At 46.1% G+C, this 18,777-nt stretch overlaps 1 protein-coding gene across 5 annotated transcripts in view; it reads right to left on the reverse strand.

Moving 5' to 3' along the window:
* Positions 1-18,777, reverse strand: part of TERT (telomerase reverse transcriptase) — a 331,772-nt gene that overhangs the window by 92,748 nt on the left and 220,247 nt on the right. For 4 of the 5 annotated variants that reach the window (XR_010177723.1, XM_063922685.1, XM_063922682.1 and 1 more), the window contains 2 exons: positions 15,651-15,722; positions 4,715-4,900 (listed from right to left, as the gene is read on the reverse strand). Coding sequence is in view for 4 of the 5 variants with exons in the window: in XM_063922685.1 (XP_063778755.1) it covers positions 4,715-4,900; positions 15,651-15,722 (258 nt within the window). In the remaining variant the exon portion in view is untranslated. The remainder of the gene's footprint in view (positions 1-4,714; positions 4,901-15,650; positions 15,723-18,777) is intronic. The other variant, XM_063922684.1, reaches the window with a different exon arrangement.

Genomic DNA, 18,777 nt, shown 5'->3' on the forward strand with positions numbered 1-18,777 from the left:
TGGTGGAAACACATATCCCAGTTGAAAGTGCCACAGCGCCGTCAGTTCATTGATTAGAATTGCTTAAGGGTCCTGAGTACGCGACCCTTAGAGAGGAGGTTTATTGTTGAGACAAGACGCCGTTAGATCTACATCGGGCATCCCCCACCGGGCTACTAGAGTCAGAAACACCTCCTGGTGAAGCCCCCTCTCTCCCTTATGCACCGTGTGACGGCTTAAGAAAACCGCTTCCCAGGTCTCGACTCCTGGAATGTGAATCACGGGTATAATCTGAACCCAATGTTTTGCCTAAGTGAGAATCTGAGCGACTGCCTTCCTGGCGGTCCAGTTTTGAGTTCCTTTATTTAAGTAACTGCCGTGGCGTCGTCGGGTTGAACCCGTACTGGATTACCCTTTACCATGGTTTGAATCCGAAGGATGCCTACCGGACTGCCCTCAACTCCAAGATGTTGATCTGTAACTTAGACTCGACTGTTTCAGAACGTCTGAAAGTAAGGAGTCTGAAACACCGCCCCTCAACCTCTGAGGCTTGCGTCTGTGGTGACCATCCCTCAAGAGCAAATCGTGAACGGTACCCTTTTTGGTCAAATTGGGCTGTGAAGCCACCAGCGAAGCGACCGACGAGTCTTTACAGACAAGCGGATTAGCTGTAATTCGAGATGAGGTCCTGTCCGTGAGGAAGAAACGCTTTCTGGTTGGTAGCGTCGAATAAGAATCCCAGAAATATCATTTTCTGGGAAGGAAGTAAAGATGACTGTGGAAAAGTTATTATCCATCTGAATGACTATAGAGTCTCTATCGTGAGACGCAAGTTCTGGTGAAGGATTCACTCTGACAGTCCTGATGAAAAGATCATCTAAAAACGGAGTAATGCTGACACCCTGTGAATACCTGAGGAGCCGTGGATAGACCAAAGGGAAGAGAAACTGAAAATGGCAAGGACCGACTGCGTATCTCAGACAAGATTGACGACCTGTCCAAATAGGAACATGCAGGTAGACGTCCTCTACGTCCACTGAAGCCAAATATTCCCCTGGTTTTATGTAGCGATAATCGAATGGATGGATTCCATTCTGAACTTTTGGGTTGAGAGATATGGATTCAAACCCTTTTGGCCGAAACGGTTTGTCCACAAGAAAAAGACCTGAGTAAAATCCCGACCTCTCTACTGAGAGGGAACTAGAAGAATCACTCCATTTAGTAAGAGAGTGGCTGTTGCATAAAGAAGAGCTCAACGTCTGGAGGGAGCGTTTTTGGAGAGGAGTGACGAACACACGATATGGGATTGGTTCCTCGAGATGTAACATATAATCTCTGGATATGACCTCCGTCACCCACAGATCTGGTTTTGACAGGAGCCACACTTCCTTGAACTGCCGTAACCGAGCCCGAATCGTCATTGATCCCTCCAGAGATCGTTAACCGTCATGCAGTAGGTATGTCGGCAGGTTTACTGGCTGGTCTAAGAGCCGCCTGTGTTCCTCTACCTCTGAATGCCTCTCTTCGTGGGAACCTGGAGAAAGAACGAAAGGGATGGAAACTACCTCTGTCCTGTGTACGAAAGGACCGAAACCTCGTGGTCTTCGGTCTCTGAGGAGCAAATGGAAGAAAAGGGCTCTTGCCCCCTGTAGTCTCTTCTGTAATTCCGACCCAAAAAGAACTCACCTTCAAAGGGTATCGCCGTCAAGCTCTGTTCCGAGTCAGAAACGGCATTCCCAAACCCGAAATCAAAGAGACCGTCTTGCTGTCATGGTCAAGGCAGAAATACAGGATTGTAGCGCAGTAGACTCTAACAAGGTCTCATTTTTCTAATTGAATGACTTCCGATGGATCGTGGGACTGCATTCAAGATACAACCTGTGCCAGCCAGTCATCCGCGGCCATGAAGACCCAAGTGCTAGCTAGAATTGGGAGTAGAAAATTCCTGATAAAGATAACATAGATTTAATCATTGTTTCAATCTTCCTATCTGTAGGATCTTTCAACTAAAACGTACAAACCTCACAGTCTGGGCCATGGTGGGAATTGAACCCACGACCTCAGCGCCCTAAGGCAGCAATGCCAAGCATCACACCAGCAGCACTGCCCATGTACAAAAAGAATAACCGTAGCTTTTGTTAAATGTGAATAGGAGCGTCTACCTTTTGGGTCTGTTTCTCAACATCTTGTATCCCCCTTATATAAATTAAAATTTATTTTGGGGCTGGGACAGGAGAATCCGACTTAAGTCAGGGCTCTTTCAAATATCCGCAAAGTGTGAATAAGGGGGAAAGACAGTAACTTGTCTTTTTTTTTTTTTTTTTTTTTTTTTTTTTTTGTGTTTTGAAAAAGGCAGAGGAAGAACCCGCCACCTCCGAACTCTGAATATTAAGAGTTTGACGGATGGCTTATATCAGAATCTAACACCTGAGCTAGTAGAAAAACTCCTCATCCTATTATCCCACTCTGGGTCTACTTCCCCATCCTCCAGTGGGAATGTTTCCAACTACTCCTCCGGAAAAGTTATAGCGGGCAACGGCTGCGGCCGTTTTGTAGCAGAAGAACTGCCGGCAGAGTTAACAAATTTGTTTAGAGACTGAGCCCATATTTCGAGCCCATAGAGCTTCCACTGTAGCCATAGAGGCATAGACTGATCCGCGGAACTTTCCTGCTGGTCCGCCACAGATGCCCCAGAGCATGAAACACAGAGTACCTGCGTCCGGGCTTCCCTTTGCTAGCTATGATCCCCATAGTGAGCAGGAAAAAATAAACCACCGAGGCGGTCTTACCCTTTGTAGATTTCATAAGTAATTAATTCATTTATTCTCTTTTCCAATACTTTGACATATTGTTGTATATTGTAATATACTATGAATCATACTGTGTTCAATGCATATTATATATTGCAAAAATTACCTCCCCTAAAAGTATAGCATGACACAATGTAAATCTACAGTGAATTTATACTGTGTCCCAAAATATACTTGCTGTTAGGTGATCAGCCTTTGTTGTGAGCGCTGCACAGTGTCCCCCGTACTGCCTCTGGAGAAGATGGCGGCCGGAGCCCTGCATACCTGGACGAGAGTGCGCGCGTGGTAGTGGAGGGCGGGAGTCCGTCCCTTCTTGAACAATGAAGCGCCTGTCAGCTTCAGTAGGCGCGCTGCAGCCGAAAGTCTGCGGCTCTCGCGTGCCGCCACCCCAAGTTGTTCTGTTCAGGTAGCGAGCACAGCGTCCCCCTGTCACTTATCATGACGTGCGCGCGGGCAGAACAGAGCGGGAAGCCGTCCCTGCTCTCCTCTCGCGACCAACCGGAAGTTCGGGCCGCCGCGCGTTGCTAAGTATAGCGACTGTTGCGGCGGCTTCTCCGGGATCCCCGTCCCGTCCCCACAGCCCTTCAGACAGTACTGCGGCTGTATGGGTACAGGTCTCCGGCACAGCTCCCGCTGGCGGGCTTGCGCCGGGGGTGGGGGGGGGGGGGGGGGGGGGATGTGGGGAAGGGAGATAAAGTAAAAATAATACTAAAATTAGTAAAATAAATAAATATTAATAAATAATAAATAATAAAAACCGTTAGGGACAGCCCAATACTGCCAGTGATAGATTGTGGCTGTCCAGTACCTCTTTGATCTGTCGTGTGAATCAAAAGGCCCCAGTGACCAAGGTATGGTGGCCCTTTCTGACAGCATCCTTGTTCCATTTATACCTGTCACCTGTAAACAGGGACTAGGTATAGAAAAATAAAGAAAAATAAAGAAAAAATAAAGAAAAATTAGGAGAAATAAAAACTGTGTCTGTACTCCACAGGCACAAAACTAAAACTGAGGTGCTGGCTAGGCAGGAAGGAGATGGGAGGGGTTAGAGGGGGGAGGAGTCAGGTTTTAATAGTTCTGTGCCAAACTCCACAACCACACACCTCTAACCCACAAGTAATGACGCAGCGTCCCCCAGATGGATGAAAGAGAAATGTGTGGTATGTGTGTACCTATTCTTTTAATAAACACAGCATCGTGGTATGGATTTTAGGGTCTCTTGCTTTCATGTAATTAATACAATTTCAGTATATTTCTATTAAACCACAGTGTTGCTTTTGTTGGTGCATCTGTGAAGAGATTAGTCTTCACTGTTTTTAAATTTGACTATACTGTATGATGCATATAAGGATTGTTTGTTCATTAATAACTTATTAGTAGAACACACAGTACTTTTTTTTATTGCATCACCTAAAGCTGAATACACACTAGACTATATGCTCCATGAGCTATATTGTCAGTGTTTGCCCTTGAACTACTAGGCTAATGATATCGTTCAGTGACATCATCCTGCCCCCCCCCCACCCCCCGAACATGCAGTTTCAGACGATATAGACAAAATTGTCCTGCATGCACAGACTACAGAAGACCTCGTCAACAACCTGCCAGAGCGAGCATCATTAACGATATCGGGCGTACACACTGGACGATTATCGTAACGAAGTGTCGTTATCATCCACATCATTCAAAAAATCATCTAGTGTGTACCCAGCTTTAGTCTTTTGGGTGATGTCATCAATAAAGTTGTCAAACTGAACTAACCCGGACAGTTAAATCCTCTCAGGATAGTCATTTGTATTCATGTGCATTAGGCATAAAACTACAATATTTCGAGTAATAACACCTTTTTTTTAAGTTGTCTGTTATGAACGGAACTTCAGTAAAATGAAGAGTAAAGTAAGGCATGGTCTTGAAGCACGTCTTACCTAGAGTAGTCAGCGAAAACCTCCAAAGTTTGTGTATCAAGTAAAAGACCGCACCACGGGAAAAGACAGTGAGCTGGTAACTGCTCTGCTCCGAAGCACTCTGGGATGTCATCGATGGGAAAATTTACCACTGTTTTATCAGGGCTTATCCTGCAGCCATATTCAGGAATTCCTTCTGCTAGAGTTCTTGGGGAAAAAATAAGATTTTACTTACCGGTAAATCTATTTCTCGTAGTCCGTAGTGGATGCTGGGGACTCCGTAAGGACCATGGGGAATAGACGGGCTCCGCAGGAGACATGGGCACTTTAAGAAAGAATTTAGATTCTGGTGTGCTCTGGCTCCTCCCTCTATGTCCCTCCTCCAGACCTCAGTTAGAGAATCTGTGCCCGGAAGAGCTGACAGTACAAGGAAAGGATTTTGGGAATCCAGGGTAAGACTCATACCAGCCACACCAATCACACCATATAACTTGTGATAACTTTACCCAGTTAACAGTATGAACAATCACAGAGCATCAGATAAACTCTGATGCAACTATAACATAACCCTTATTTAAGCAATAACTATATACAGGTTGAGTATCCCATATCCAAATATTCCGAAATACGGAATATTCCGAAATACGGAATTTTTTTAATGAGAGTGAGATAGTGAAACCTTTGTTTTTTGATGACTCAATGTACACAAACTTTGTTTCATACACTAAGTTATTAAAAATATTGTATTAAATGACCTTCAGGCTGTGTGTATAAGGTGTATATGAACATAAATGAATTGTGTGAATGTAGACACACTTTGTTTAATGCACAAAGTTATAAAAAATATTGGCTAAAATTGCCTTCAGGCTGTGTGTATAAGGTGTATATGAAACATAAATGCATTCTGTGCTTAGATTTAGGTCCTATTACCATGATATCTCATTATGGTATGCAATTATTCCAAAATACGGAAAAATCCCATATCCAAAATACCTCTGGTCCCAAGCATTTTGGATCTGGGATACTCAACCTGTACAAGCATTGCAGAAGAAGTCCGCACTTGGGACGGGCGCCCTGCATCCACTACGGACTACGAGAAATAGATTTACCGGTAAGTAAAATCTTATTTTCTCTAACGTCCTAGTGGATGCTGGGGACTCCGTAAGGACCATGGGGATTATACCAAAGCTCCCAAACGGGCGGGAGAGTGCGGATGACTCTGCAGCACCGAATGAGCAAACACAAGGTCCTCCTGAGCCAGGGTATCAAACTTGTAGAACTTTGCAAAGGTGTTTGAACCTGACCAAGTAGCCGCTCGGCAAAGCTGTAATGCCGAGCCCCTCGGGCAGCCGCCCAAGAAGAGCCCACCTTCCTTGTGGAATGGGCCTTAACTGATTTAGGCAGCGGCAACCCAGCCGCAGAATGAGCCTGCTGAATCGTGTTACAGATCCAGCGAGCAATAGTTTGCTTTGAAGCAGGCGCCCGTAGCTTGTTGGAAGCATACAGGATAAACAAAGATTCTGTTTTCCTGACCTTAGCCGTTCTGGCTACATAAACCTTCAAAGCCCCGACTACATCCAGTGACTCGGAATCCTCCAAGTCAGTAGTAACCACAGGCACCACAATAGGTTGGTTTATATGAAAGGATGAAACCACTTTCGGCAGAAATTGTGGTCGGGTCCGCAATTCTGCTCTATCCGCATGGAAAACCAGATAAGGGCTTTTATGTGCCAAAGCCGCCAATTCTGACACACGCCTAGCCGAAGCCAAGGCTAATAGCAGGACCACCTTCCACGTGAGATATTTTACTTCCACCGTTTTGAGTGGTTCAAACCAGTGTGAATCAGGAAACTCAACACCACGTTAAGATTCCAAGGTGCCACTGGAGGCACAAAAGGGGGCTGAATATGCAGCACTCCCTTTACAAACGTCTGAACTTCAGGCAGAGAAGCCAGTTCTTTTTGAAAGAAAATGGATAAGGCCGAAATCTGAACCTTAATGGAACCCAATTTAAGGCCCAAAGTCACTCCCGACTGTAGGAAGTGAAGGAAAAGGCCCAGCTGGAATTCCTCCGTAGGGGCATTCCTGGCCTCACACCAAGCCACATATTTTCGCCATATACGGTGATAATGTTGAGCCGTCACATCCTTCCTAGCCTCTATCAGCGTAGGAATGACCTAATTCAGAATGCCTTTTTCTGCTAGGATCCGGCGTTCAACCGCCATGCCGTCAAACGCAGCCGCGGTAAGTCTTGGAACAGACAGGGCCCCTGTTGCACAAGTCCTGTCCTAGAGGCAGAGGCCACGGGTCCTCTGTGAGCATTTATTGCAGATCTGGATACCAAGTCCTTCTTGGCCAATCCGGAACAAAGAGTATTGTTCTCACTCCTCTTTTTCTTATTATTCTCAGCACCTTGGGTATGAGAGGAAGAGGAGGAAATATATAGACCGACGGGAACACCCACGGTGTCACCAGTGCGTTCACAGCTATCGCCTGAGGGTCTCTTGACCTGGCGCAATATCTCTGCAGCTTTTTGTTGAGGCGGGATGCCATCATGTCCACCTGTGGCAGTTCCCACCGACTTGCAATCTGCATGAAGACTTCTTGATGAAGTCCCCACTCTCCCGGGTGGAGGTCGTGCCTGCTGAGGAAGTCTGCTTCCCAGTTGTCCACTCCCGGAATGAACACTGCTGACAGTGCGCTTACGTGATTCTCCGCCCAGCGAAGAATTCTGGTGGCTTCTACCATCGCCACCCTGCTCCTTGTGCTGCCTTGGCGGTTTACATGAGCCACTGCGGTGATATTGTCTGACTGAATCAGAACCGGTTGGTCGCGAAGCAGGGACTCCACTTGACGTAGGGCGTTGTATATGGCCCTTAGTTCCAGGATGTTGATGTGAAGGCAAGTCTCCTGACTTGACCACAGCCCTTGGAAATTTCTTCCCTGTGTGACTGCCCCCCACCCTCGGAGGCTTGCATCCGTGGTCACCAGGACCCAGTCCTGAATGCCGAATCTGCGACCTTCGAGAAGGTGAGCACTCTGCAGCCACCACAGGAGAGACACCCTGGCCCTGGGGGATAGGGTGATTAACCGATGCATCTGAAGATGTGATCCGGACCACTTGTCCAGTAAGTCCCATTGGAAGGTCCTCGCATGGAACCTGCCGAAGGGAATGGCCTCGTATGATGTCACCATCCTTCCCAGGACTCGAGTGCAGTGATGCACTGACACCTGTTTTGGTTTTAATAGATTCCTGACCAGTGTCACGAGCTCCTGAGCTCTCTCTATCGGGAGATAAACCCTTTTCTGGTCTGTGTCTAGGATCATGCCTAGGAGAGGCAGATGAGCTGTAGGAACCAACTGCGACTTTGGAATATATAGAATCCAGCCGTGTTGCCGTTACACTTCCAGAGAAAGTGATACGCTGTTCAGCAACTGCTCTCTTGATCTCGCTTTTATGAGGAGATCGTCCAAGTACGTGATAATAGTGACACCTTGCTTCCGCAGGAGCACCATCATTTCCGCCATTACCTTGGTGAATATTCTCGGGGCCGTGGAGTGACCAAACGGCAACGTCTGAAATTGGTAATGACAATCCCGTACCGCAATTCAGAGGTACGCCTGATAAGGTGGATAAATGGGGACATGAAGGTATGCATCCTTTATGTCCAGAGTCACCATAAAATCTCCCCCTTTCAGGCTTGCAATGACCGCTCTTAGCGATTCCATCTTGAACGTGAACCTTTTCAGGTATATGTTCAGGGATTTTAAATTCAATATGGGTCTGACCGAACCGTCTGGTTTCGGGACTACAACATGGTCGAATAATAACCCCCTCCTTGTTGAAGGAGGGGAACCTTAACCACCACCTGTTGAAGATACAATTTGTGAATTGCAGTTAACACTGTTTCCCTCTCGTGGGGGAAAGCCGGCAGGGCCGTCGGTGAGGGGGCATCTTCTCAAAGTCCAGCTTGTATCCCTGAGACACAATATCTATTGCCCAGGGATCTAACAGGGAGTGAACCCACTTGTGGCTGAACTTACGAAGGCGTGCCCCCACCGGGCCTAGCTCCGCCTGTAGAGCCCCAGCGACATGCGGTGGATTTTGTAGAGGCCAGGGATGACTTCTGTTCCTGGGAACTAGCAGTGTTGTGCAGCTTCTTTCCTCTGCCCCCGCCTCTGGCAAGAAAGGACGCACCTCGGACTTTCTTGTTTCTTTGTTCGAAAGGCTGCATTTGATAATGTCGTGCTTTCCTAGGCTGTGCAGGAATATAAGGCAAAATATCAGAATTACCAGCTATAGCTGTGGAGACCAGGTCCGAGAACCCTTCTCCACACAATCCTCAGCCTTCCATATGCCTCTTAAGTCGGCATCATCTGTCCATTGCATATTCTACAGGACACGTCAAGCAGAAATCGACATAGCTTTGACTCTAGGACTCAGTATACTCATGTCTCTTTGGGCATGTTTTATATATATATATATATATATATATATATATATATATATACCTCTTAAGACAGCATCTTTAATATATATATTTCTATATATACATATATATATATATATATATATATATATATATATACATACTAGGGTCTCAATCTCTGCTGATAAGGTACCTGTCCACGCTGCCACAGCGCTATAAACCCATGCCGGCACAATCGCCGGTCTGAGTAGTGTACCAGAATGTGCACGCTATCTGCAGGATCCCTGAGAATAGCTGTTACGTCAGGGCTACCTTTTGGGCAAACGTGACACCCTAGGGGAAGATTCCCATCATATCCTGGCCCTAGTGGGGAAAGGATACTGCCTGAGAATTCTTTGTGGGAAACTGCAGTCTCTTGTCTGGAGATTCCCGCTCTTTTTCATCATGAGAGGAGGGAAATTTACCTCAGCTTTCTTCCCCTTAAACATGTGTACCCTTGTGTCAGGGACAGATGAGTCATCAGTGATATGCAAATCATCTTTTATTACAATAATCATATATTGAATACTTTTCTGCCATTTTGGCTGTAACTTTGCATTATCGTAGTCGACACTGGAGTCAAACTCCGTGTCGATATCAGTGTCTATTATTTTGGATAGTGAGTATTGATAGACTCTGAAGGTCTCTGCGACATAGGGACAGACATGGGTAGATTTCCTGTCTGTTCTCTAATCTTTTGTGCAATAAATTCACCTTAGCACTTAATTACACATATCCAAACAGGTGTCGGCGTTGTCGACGGAGACACCCTCTCACACACATATTTGCTCCATCTCCTCCTTAGGGGAGCCTTTTACCTCAGACATGTCGACACACACGTACCGACACATCACACACTCAGGGAATGCTCATCTGAAGACAATTCCCCCATAAGGCCCTTTGGAGAGACAGAGAGAGTATGCCAGCACACACCCCAGCGCTATTAACCCAGGAATAACACAGTAACTTAATGTTAACCCAGTAGCTGCTGTTTATATTGATTTTTGCGTCTAATTATGTGCCCCCCCTCTCTTTTTACCCTCTTCTACCGTGTAACTGCAGGGGAGAGACTGGGGAGCTTCCTCTCAGCGGTGCTGTGGAGAAAAAACATGGCGCTGGTGAGTGCTGAGGAAGAAGCCCCGCCCCCTCGACGGCGGGCTTCTGTCCCGCTTTCATGTACAATTTTGGCGGTGGCTCATACATAAATACAGTGCCCAACTGTATATTATGCAAACTTTTGCCAAAGAGGTCTCTAATTGCTGCCCAGAGCGCCCCCCCCTGCGCCCTGCACCCTTACAGTGACCGGAGTATGTGGGTGTAGTGTGGGAGCAATGGCGCACAGCTGCAGTGCTGTGCGCTACCTCATATGAAGACTGGAGTCTTCTGCCGCCGATTTCGAAGTCTTCTTGCTTCTTTCACCCGGCTTCTGCCTTCCGGCTCTGCGAGGGGGACGGCGGCGCGGCTCCGGGATCGGACGACAAAGGGTGAGATCCTGTGTACGATCCCTCTGGAGCTAATGGTGTCCAGTAGCCTAAGAAGCAGGACCTATCTTCAGAGAGTAGGGCTGCTTCTCTCCCCTCAGTCCCACGATGCAGGGAGTCTGTTGCCAGCAGAGCTTCCTGAAAATAAAAAACCTAACAAAATACTTTCTTATAGCAAGCTCAGGAGAGCTCACTAAGTAGCACCCAGCTCGTCCGGGCACAGATTCAAACTGAGGTCTGGAGGAGGGACATAGAGGGAGGAGCCAGACCACACCAGAATCTAAATTCTTTCTTAAAGTGCCCTGTCTCCTGCGGAACCCGTCTATTCCCCATGGTCCTTACGGAGTCCCCAGCATCCACTAGGACGTTAGAGAAAACAAATCAATAAAAATGCAAAGTTGGCAACCAATTGTTACATTACTATACTGCAAGTCCACAGACAGGAACAATATTTTACAATAAACAAGCCAGCATGTGAAGGCCCTCAAGAAATGACTACCTTTCTCTCTGATGCTGAGTCAGGAGAATTTCTAAAGGCAACATTAATGGAATGTGTTATACCCAAGTGCCATCTATATAAGTATTCACTTCTTGCTGTGGGTTAGGTATATTGTGGTGACAGTCATATTTCTGACGCAAGAGTGTTGACATAGTTGTAATGTCGACAAGCTTGGCATATTAACATTAACCATGTTGACATTCATCATGTCGACACCAAAGAAACGTAGACATAATTAGAATGTCTGAAAGAATAGATATACCCGAAGGTACTTGGGCGCTTTGGGTGTGAGATGCTTCGTCGAGCTGCAGTCACAGGAAAAAGGGAGAGTCACTCCCGTTATATTACACAGCAGAAAAAAGGGGGATATTGTGACTGCGCTAGGTTTGATGAATACAACACTAATGGTATAATTAATAAAACAAATTTATTCCTAAAATTGCACAATAGATATATAAAAATAATGTTATTAAAATATGCACATGTATAAAGTATTAAATAATACAATTGCTAGAATGTAAAAAACATCTTAAGGGACTTCCCAATTTGCCAGGTGTTGAAATAGGACTTTGTGGAGATATAAGCAGTGACCGTTCCTGATGTATTTCCCCTATAACATTATAGTCCAGCTTATGCAATAGTCTCAGAATTTAGGCAAGGTCCAATGAATGGACTAGTTACCGTTAGAGGGTATTGTGCTCCGGAATCTGTAGTGGAGAGCTCCTCATGCGTTACGGTTAGTGCGATCCTTTATGCGATGTTTGCCATATAGAGTCTGAGAATTGAACGAATCGTCTGGACGAAACTTTGGGGAATGGTTCGGTCCTCCTTGAAGTCACTTCCTGGCAGGGGTCCCTGGTTCACCTGACGCGTTTCGCTGCAACCAACTGGCAGCTTTCTCAAATTAGAATGTCGACAAAATGTTCCTGGTGGTCTAGTGGTGACTTACCTGGTTTGGTGGGTTCAACGGCTTCAAAATAGTGTCTTTCAGGTCTGCTGGCAGTGACTTCTGGCTGATCCTGCAGCTGTTAATGTCACTCACACACTAACCTAGCCTGCCCCCCCAGGGCCCAACAATTACCCCTCCCTTGTCAAAGCCTAACCCTCCCCCAGTGCCTAACATTAACCCTCCCTTGTCAAAGCCTAACCCTCCCCCAGTGCCTAACATTAACCCTCCCTTGTCAAAGCCTAACCCTCCCCCAGTGCCTAACATTAACCCTCCCTTGTCAAAGCCTAACCCTCCCCCAGTGCCTAACATTAACCCTCCCTTGTCAAAGCCTAACCCTCCCCCAGCGCCCAACATTAACCCTCCCTTGTCAAAGCCTAACCCTCCCCCAGCGCCTAACATTAACCCTCCCTTGTCAAAGCCTAACCCTCCCCCAGTGCCTAACATTAACCCTCCCTTGTCAAAGCCTAACCCTCCCCCAGTGCCTAACATTAACCCTCCCTTGTCAAAGCCTAACCCTCCCCCAGTGCCTAACATTAACCCTCCCTTGTCAAAGCCTAACCCTCCCCCAGTGCCTAACATTAACCCTCCCTTGTCAAAGCCTAACCCTCCCCCAGTGCCTAACATTAACCCTCCCTTGTCAAAGCCTAACCCTCCCCCAGTGCTAACATTAACCCTCCCTTGTCAAAGCCTAACCCTCCCCCAGCGCCCAACATTAACCCTCCCTTGTCAAAGCCTAACCCTCCCCCAGCGCCTAACATTAACCCTCCCTTGTCAAAGCCTAACCCTCCCCCAGTGCCTAACATTAACCCTCCCTTGTCAAAGCCTAACCCTCCCCCAGTGCCTAACATTAACCCTCCCTTGTCAAAGCCTAACCCTCCCCCAGTGCCTAACATTAACCCTCCCTTGTCAAAGCCTAACCCTCCCCCAGTGCCTAACATTAACCCTCCCTTGTCAAAGCCTAACCCTCCCCCAGCGCCCAACATTAACCCTCCCTTGTCAAAGCCTAACCCTTCCCTAGTGCCTAACATTAACCCTCCCTTCTCAAAGCTTAACCCTCCCCCTAGTGCTTAACATTAACCCTCCCTTGTCAAAGCCTAAAGGGCCCCATACACTAGAACAGAGGTTCTCAAACTCGGTCCTCGGGGGCACACACAGTGCATGCACACACAGTGCATGTCAAAGCCTAACCCTCCCCCAGCGCCTAACATTAACCCTCCCTTGTCAAAGCCTAACCCTCCCCCAGTGCCTAACATTAACCCTCCCTTGTCAAAGCCTAACCCTCCCCCAGTGCCTAACATTAACCCTCCCTTGTCAAAGCCTAACCCTCCCCCAGTGCCTAACATTAACCCTCCCTTGTCAAAGCCTAACCCTCCCCCAGTGCCTAACATTAACCCTCCCTTGTCAAAGCCTAACCCTCCCCCAGTGCCTAACATTAACCCTCCCTTGTCAAAGCCTAACCCTCCCCCAGCGCCCAACATTAACCCTCCCTTGTCAAAGCCTAACCCTCCCTAGTGCTTAACATTAACCCTCCCTTGTCAAAGCTTAACCCTCCCCCTAGTGCTTAACATTAACCCTCCCTTGTCAAAGCCTAAAGGGCCCCATACACTAGAACAGAGGTTCTCAAACTCGGTCCTCGGGGGCACACACAGTGCATGTTTTGCAGGTCTCCTCACAGAATCGCAAGTGAAATAATTAGCTCCACCTGTGGATCTTTTAAAATGTGTCAGTGAGTAATTAATACACCTGTGCACCTGCTGGGTTACCTGCAAAACATGCACTGTGTGTGCCCCCGAGGACCGAGTTTGAGAACCTCTGCACTAGAACGATATGTCTGAGGCTGAAGTCGGAGGCGATTTCCATTGAACTCTCCCGCGAGCTTCCCGGGAGTGGTTCTATATGATTCCAAATGATTTGGTACATTTTGCATGCAATATATCGTATGCGATCCCAGCCATGCCTGTGGGAACAGACATATCACGAGTGCAGCACTAACGATCTAGGGGAGCCGATCCGACCCTCACGGGAACGCGGATCGGAAACACCTCCAAAATGCCCGATTTCACCCAATATATCGTCCCGAATGCCCGAAATTGGCTGAAATCGGGCATTATCGTTCTAGTGTATGGGGCCCTTAACCCTACCCCAGTGCCTAACCAGGGCCGGTTCTTGGGCTTCTAGCGCCCCGGGCGGGCAATAGGGCGTGGCTAGTTACGCCCCCTGTACAGTAGTAGCGGCGCTGAAATGATGTGCGGTGCGCGATGACGTCATCGCGCACCGCACAGCAAAGGTCCTCTCTTCGAAGGGAAACTACACGCTACGCATCTAGTTCCCTTCGTGGAGAGGACCTTTGCTGTGCGGTGCGCGATGACGTCATAGTGCACCGCACAGTAAAAGTCCTCTCCACGAAGGGAAACTAGACGCTACGCGTCTAGTTCCCTTCACAGCGGGGGGCAGCGGCACAGAGCGGGCAGTGGGGGGCACAGCAGCAGCGGATCTTGCCATGGTGCGGCGCCCTCCGGAAGGCGGCGCCCCGGGCAAAAGTCCTGCTTGCCTGTGGCAAGATCCGCTACTGTGCCTAACATTAACCCTCAAAGCTTAACTCTCCCCCAGTGCCTAACATTAACTCTTCCTTGTCAAAGCCTAACGCTCCCCCTAGTGACTAACACCAGGCAATATTTCTATTTGTCCGTGCGAATCGCAGAACATCTGCTTTGAGATGTGCACAAGCTACATGAATTAAGATAGAAGGCGCATTTTGAGTAAAGTACATGCATATGAATGTTAAAATAGGTTATGGTCTCTATGAGACGCTTTTGCACAGAGGAGGGCGACCAAACTAATTAAGGGCATGGAGACGATGGAATACAAGGAAAGGTTTGAAAGACTAGGCATGTTTACATTGGAAAAGCGGAGACTAAGAGGGGATATGATCAACATCTACAAATATATAAGGGGACAATACACAGAGCTTGCGCGGGACCTGTTTTTGGTTAGATCAACACAGAGGACTCGTGGACACTCGCTCAGGTTAGAGGAGAGGAGATTCCGCACAATACGGCGTAAAGGCTTTTTCACGGTAAGGACAATACGTGTTTGGAATTCCATGCCCGAGGGAGTTGTAATGGCGGAATCTGTCAACACCTTTAAGAATGGGTTAGATAAATTCCTAATGGATAAGGATATCCAGGGGTATGGTGCATAGTCATGCATTATAGTTACTATAAATAGGGATAAAATGCAACGGCTGACAGCAGCATCAGTCAGAAATTTTAGTCAAATCATCATGCATAGGAGACCACAAATAGGTTGAACTTGATGGACAGTTGTCTTTTTTCAACCTCAGATACTATGTTACTATGTAACTCTTACTCAGACAACGCTTGCACGCATAGTAAGGAGGTGTAAGGTCATAACGGAGCCCTAAGCTAAATATGGAAGAATTCTGTATGTGTATGCGCAGTAGAGATTGTGTAGAGAATGTGCTTACACCCAGCTACCCTAATGATCAATACAAATATTTCAGTCTTGGGTTTATAGTGTTTGTATCATTATTACATACCGCAAAAATATTTTTGCTTGTTCTAGGTGAGGTGTAACCAACAAGAAGTCATCAATGAGTCTCATGAAGACTCTAAAATAGACAAAATATTGTATTAAACACAGAAACAAAGAAAATCTGTGGGCCTTGGTAATAACAAGTAAGCATTCATCTATTTACATGCAATTGAGCAGACTGTATCTTTGTATATATGACAGACAACAGTTGAAAAAAAAAACAAATTTTGATGTTCCTCTACATATGTTTTGAGGAAAGTTGATATTATGGCATCAGAACTGAAAGTATGCACTGCCGCATACCATGTACTGCTAAAAGCAACAGAGACCAGGTACAACATTTGAATAGAAGTCCAGTTAGAAATATACAGATGTTGACACATTTCTTGGTACCTTTCAAGTTCACTGAAACAATACTTGTCTCATGTATACCTGCATGCCTTTGCTTTGTCAGAGAATAAAGCACAGAAACTGTGAAAATGGATAAACAATTGCTTATTCTACAAAGATATTCTAAAATGGCCTGGACAGATTTTTTAGTACCCCTTAGAAAAGATTATAAACAATTATAGTGGTATTTAAAACAAATTGCTTTATTGAATTAGCATCACACGTCCTTAATCTTCTAATCAGTCATTCAGCCTGATTAAATTAAGAAAAATAGTCACTCTGCTGTTTGGTATTATCATGTGCACCGCACTGCACATGGACCAGAGAAAGAAAGGAGAGAGGATCAGAAAGAAATTTAGAGACAAGCATGTTAAAAGCTACAAGACCATCTCCAAGCAGCTTTATGTTCATGTGACTATAGTCGCAAATATACTGTATATAATTTTTTCTTTTTATTATGTTTTTATTGATTTTCAAAAAGCATGAAAAAACAGATAAGGACTGTAATGGGCATCAATAAATCAATGATTAACAGCCAGAATACAGCATTAAATATTAAACAATAAATATGTTTCCACTGTTCGTAAACATTAATAGAATTTTGGTACCTACCGGTAAATCCTTTTCTCGTAGTCCATAGATGATGCTGGGGTCCACATTAGTACCATGGGGTATAGACGGGTCCACCAGGAGCCACTGGCACTTTAAGAGTTTAAGAGTGTGGGCTGGCTCCTCCCTCTATGCCATTCCTACCAGACTCAGTCTAGAAACTGTGCCCGAGGAGATAACATACTTCGAGAGAAGGACTTAACACAGATAGTGGTGAGATTCACACCAGCTCACACATACAAGGCACGTCAAGTCAACTAGCTTAAACTAATCAGCAAACGGCTAAAACATTACTTACCCAGTAACTATGCAGTATGCAACTAAACCAAGTGGTACTGAACCAAATAACAACAGCAGGAAAACGAAGTGCTGGGCGGGCGCCCAGCATTCTCTACGGACTACGAGAAAAGGATTTACCGGTAGGTACCAAAATCCTATTTTCTCTAACGTCCTAGAGGATGCTGGGGTCCACATTAGTACCGTGGGGATGTACCAAAGCTCCCAGAACGGGAGGGAGAGCGCGGAGGCTCCTGCAGAACTGATTGACCAAACTTCAGATCATCAGAGGCCAAAGTATCGAACTTGTAGAACCGTGCAAACGTGTTCGACCCAGACTAAGTTGCCGCTCGGCAATAAAAATAGTAGTCACCAGCGCTTGGTTGCTAATAAATTGAATATCACTAAGTTAGTCAATAAAAACCTAGGACGGTAGGTTAAGTTGAAAAAATATATAATACATTTAATAGAAGCATACACTAAAAAGTACAGATGTAATTAAAACATAATTATAGAAATCGTGGCTCATTCATATGTCGTGACACATTATATGCCCCCTCAATAGAAAAATTATGTCATACCCCGGCTAGGACTCCCTCCGGAAATAAGTCCACACTGGCTGGTTGGAGAAATTATGTAAGCGGTGGATTTTAATAAAATCCCTTTTTAAGCACAACAGTGCAAGCGTTTTGTAGGCAGGTAGGGAGAACTCCAAATCCTCCACGGGTGGTGATGTCCAAGGGAAAAGCTGTCCAATTATTGCCGTAAGGTAGAGTTAGATGGAATGTCCAGAAATATTGAGGGGATTTGAGTGGTGTGTCCGACAGCATCAACGCGTTTCGCTGGTATTGGCAGCCCAGCTTCCTCAGGAGTGAATGAGGGAGTCTGACCCGAGACTCCTTATAAACCTCAAACAATTAATAAAATCCTAGACACCTGTGATTGTATTAATTCAACAAACCTAACAGTCCATAGAAATACATAAAAAAACTATCATATTCATAGTATTATTGGTCTCATATATAAAAACACATCAGTTTATAAATGAAAACGAAAACTGGAAAGTATTAAAATATACATTTATTAGAGTTCATTCTGTCCAGTCACGTGACCACATATCGTCACGTGACCCGATTCTGTTTGTGTTATCATAGGTCTATTACGGTCAGCTGACAAGTCTGACCTGTGTTCCTATCACACAATGGTTGGCCCAACCAGAGGCGGACCCGCACACCCCTCGGATACACCCACGGCCGCCCCCACGACGCGCCGCCCGCAGCGCGACCCACGTGACTGTACATGTGATCAGCGCCCGGACGCCGCACCATGGCAACGCGGCCGCGGGTCCACCGACGGACACTGACTGTCCCCGGATCGCGCGTGCACGCCAGCCTGGCGATCCCCACAATATCCATCTTTATAGGTACTTTATAGTACATGAGCAGGGTCTTTAGTCTGAACCTCCTTAGCAAATTCGAGCATACACATTTGTTCAGTATCTTAGACCATATATATATATATATATATATGTATCTAAAACTTAGAGAGACTATTTTTCTTCAGACAGAAAGAAAGCAAACATATGTATAAGTAATGTGCACATATACATATATAAATATATCCTTTACATGGACCATTAATAACAGATATGGTCACATCGAAAAAGCTGCGTTGCCGAGACACCCCGGGCAGCCGCAAAGGAAGACCACACCTTACGAGTAGAGTGGGCCTTAACAGATTTTAGACACAGCAGTCCTGACGTAGAATAGGCATGCTGGATAGTGAACCTAATCCAGCGAGAAATAGACTGCTTAGTAGCAGGACACCCAGTCTTCTTGGGATCGTACAGGACAAAC

The sequence above is a fragment of the Pseudophryne corroboree genome, chromosome 5 (genome assembly GCF_028390025.1).
Source record: "Pseudophryne corroboree isolate aPseCor3 chromosome 5, aPseCor3.hap2, whole genome shotgun sequence".
Taxonomy (NCBI): domain Eukaryota; kingdom Metazoa; phylum Chordata; class Amphibia; order Anura; family Myobatrachidae; genus Pseudophryne; species Pseudophryne corroboree.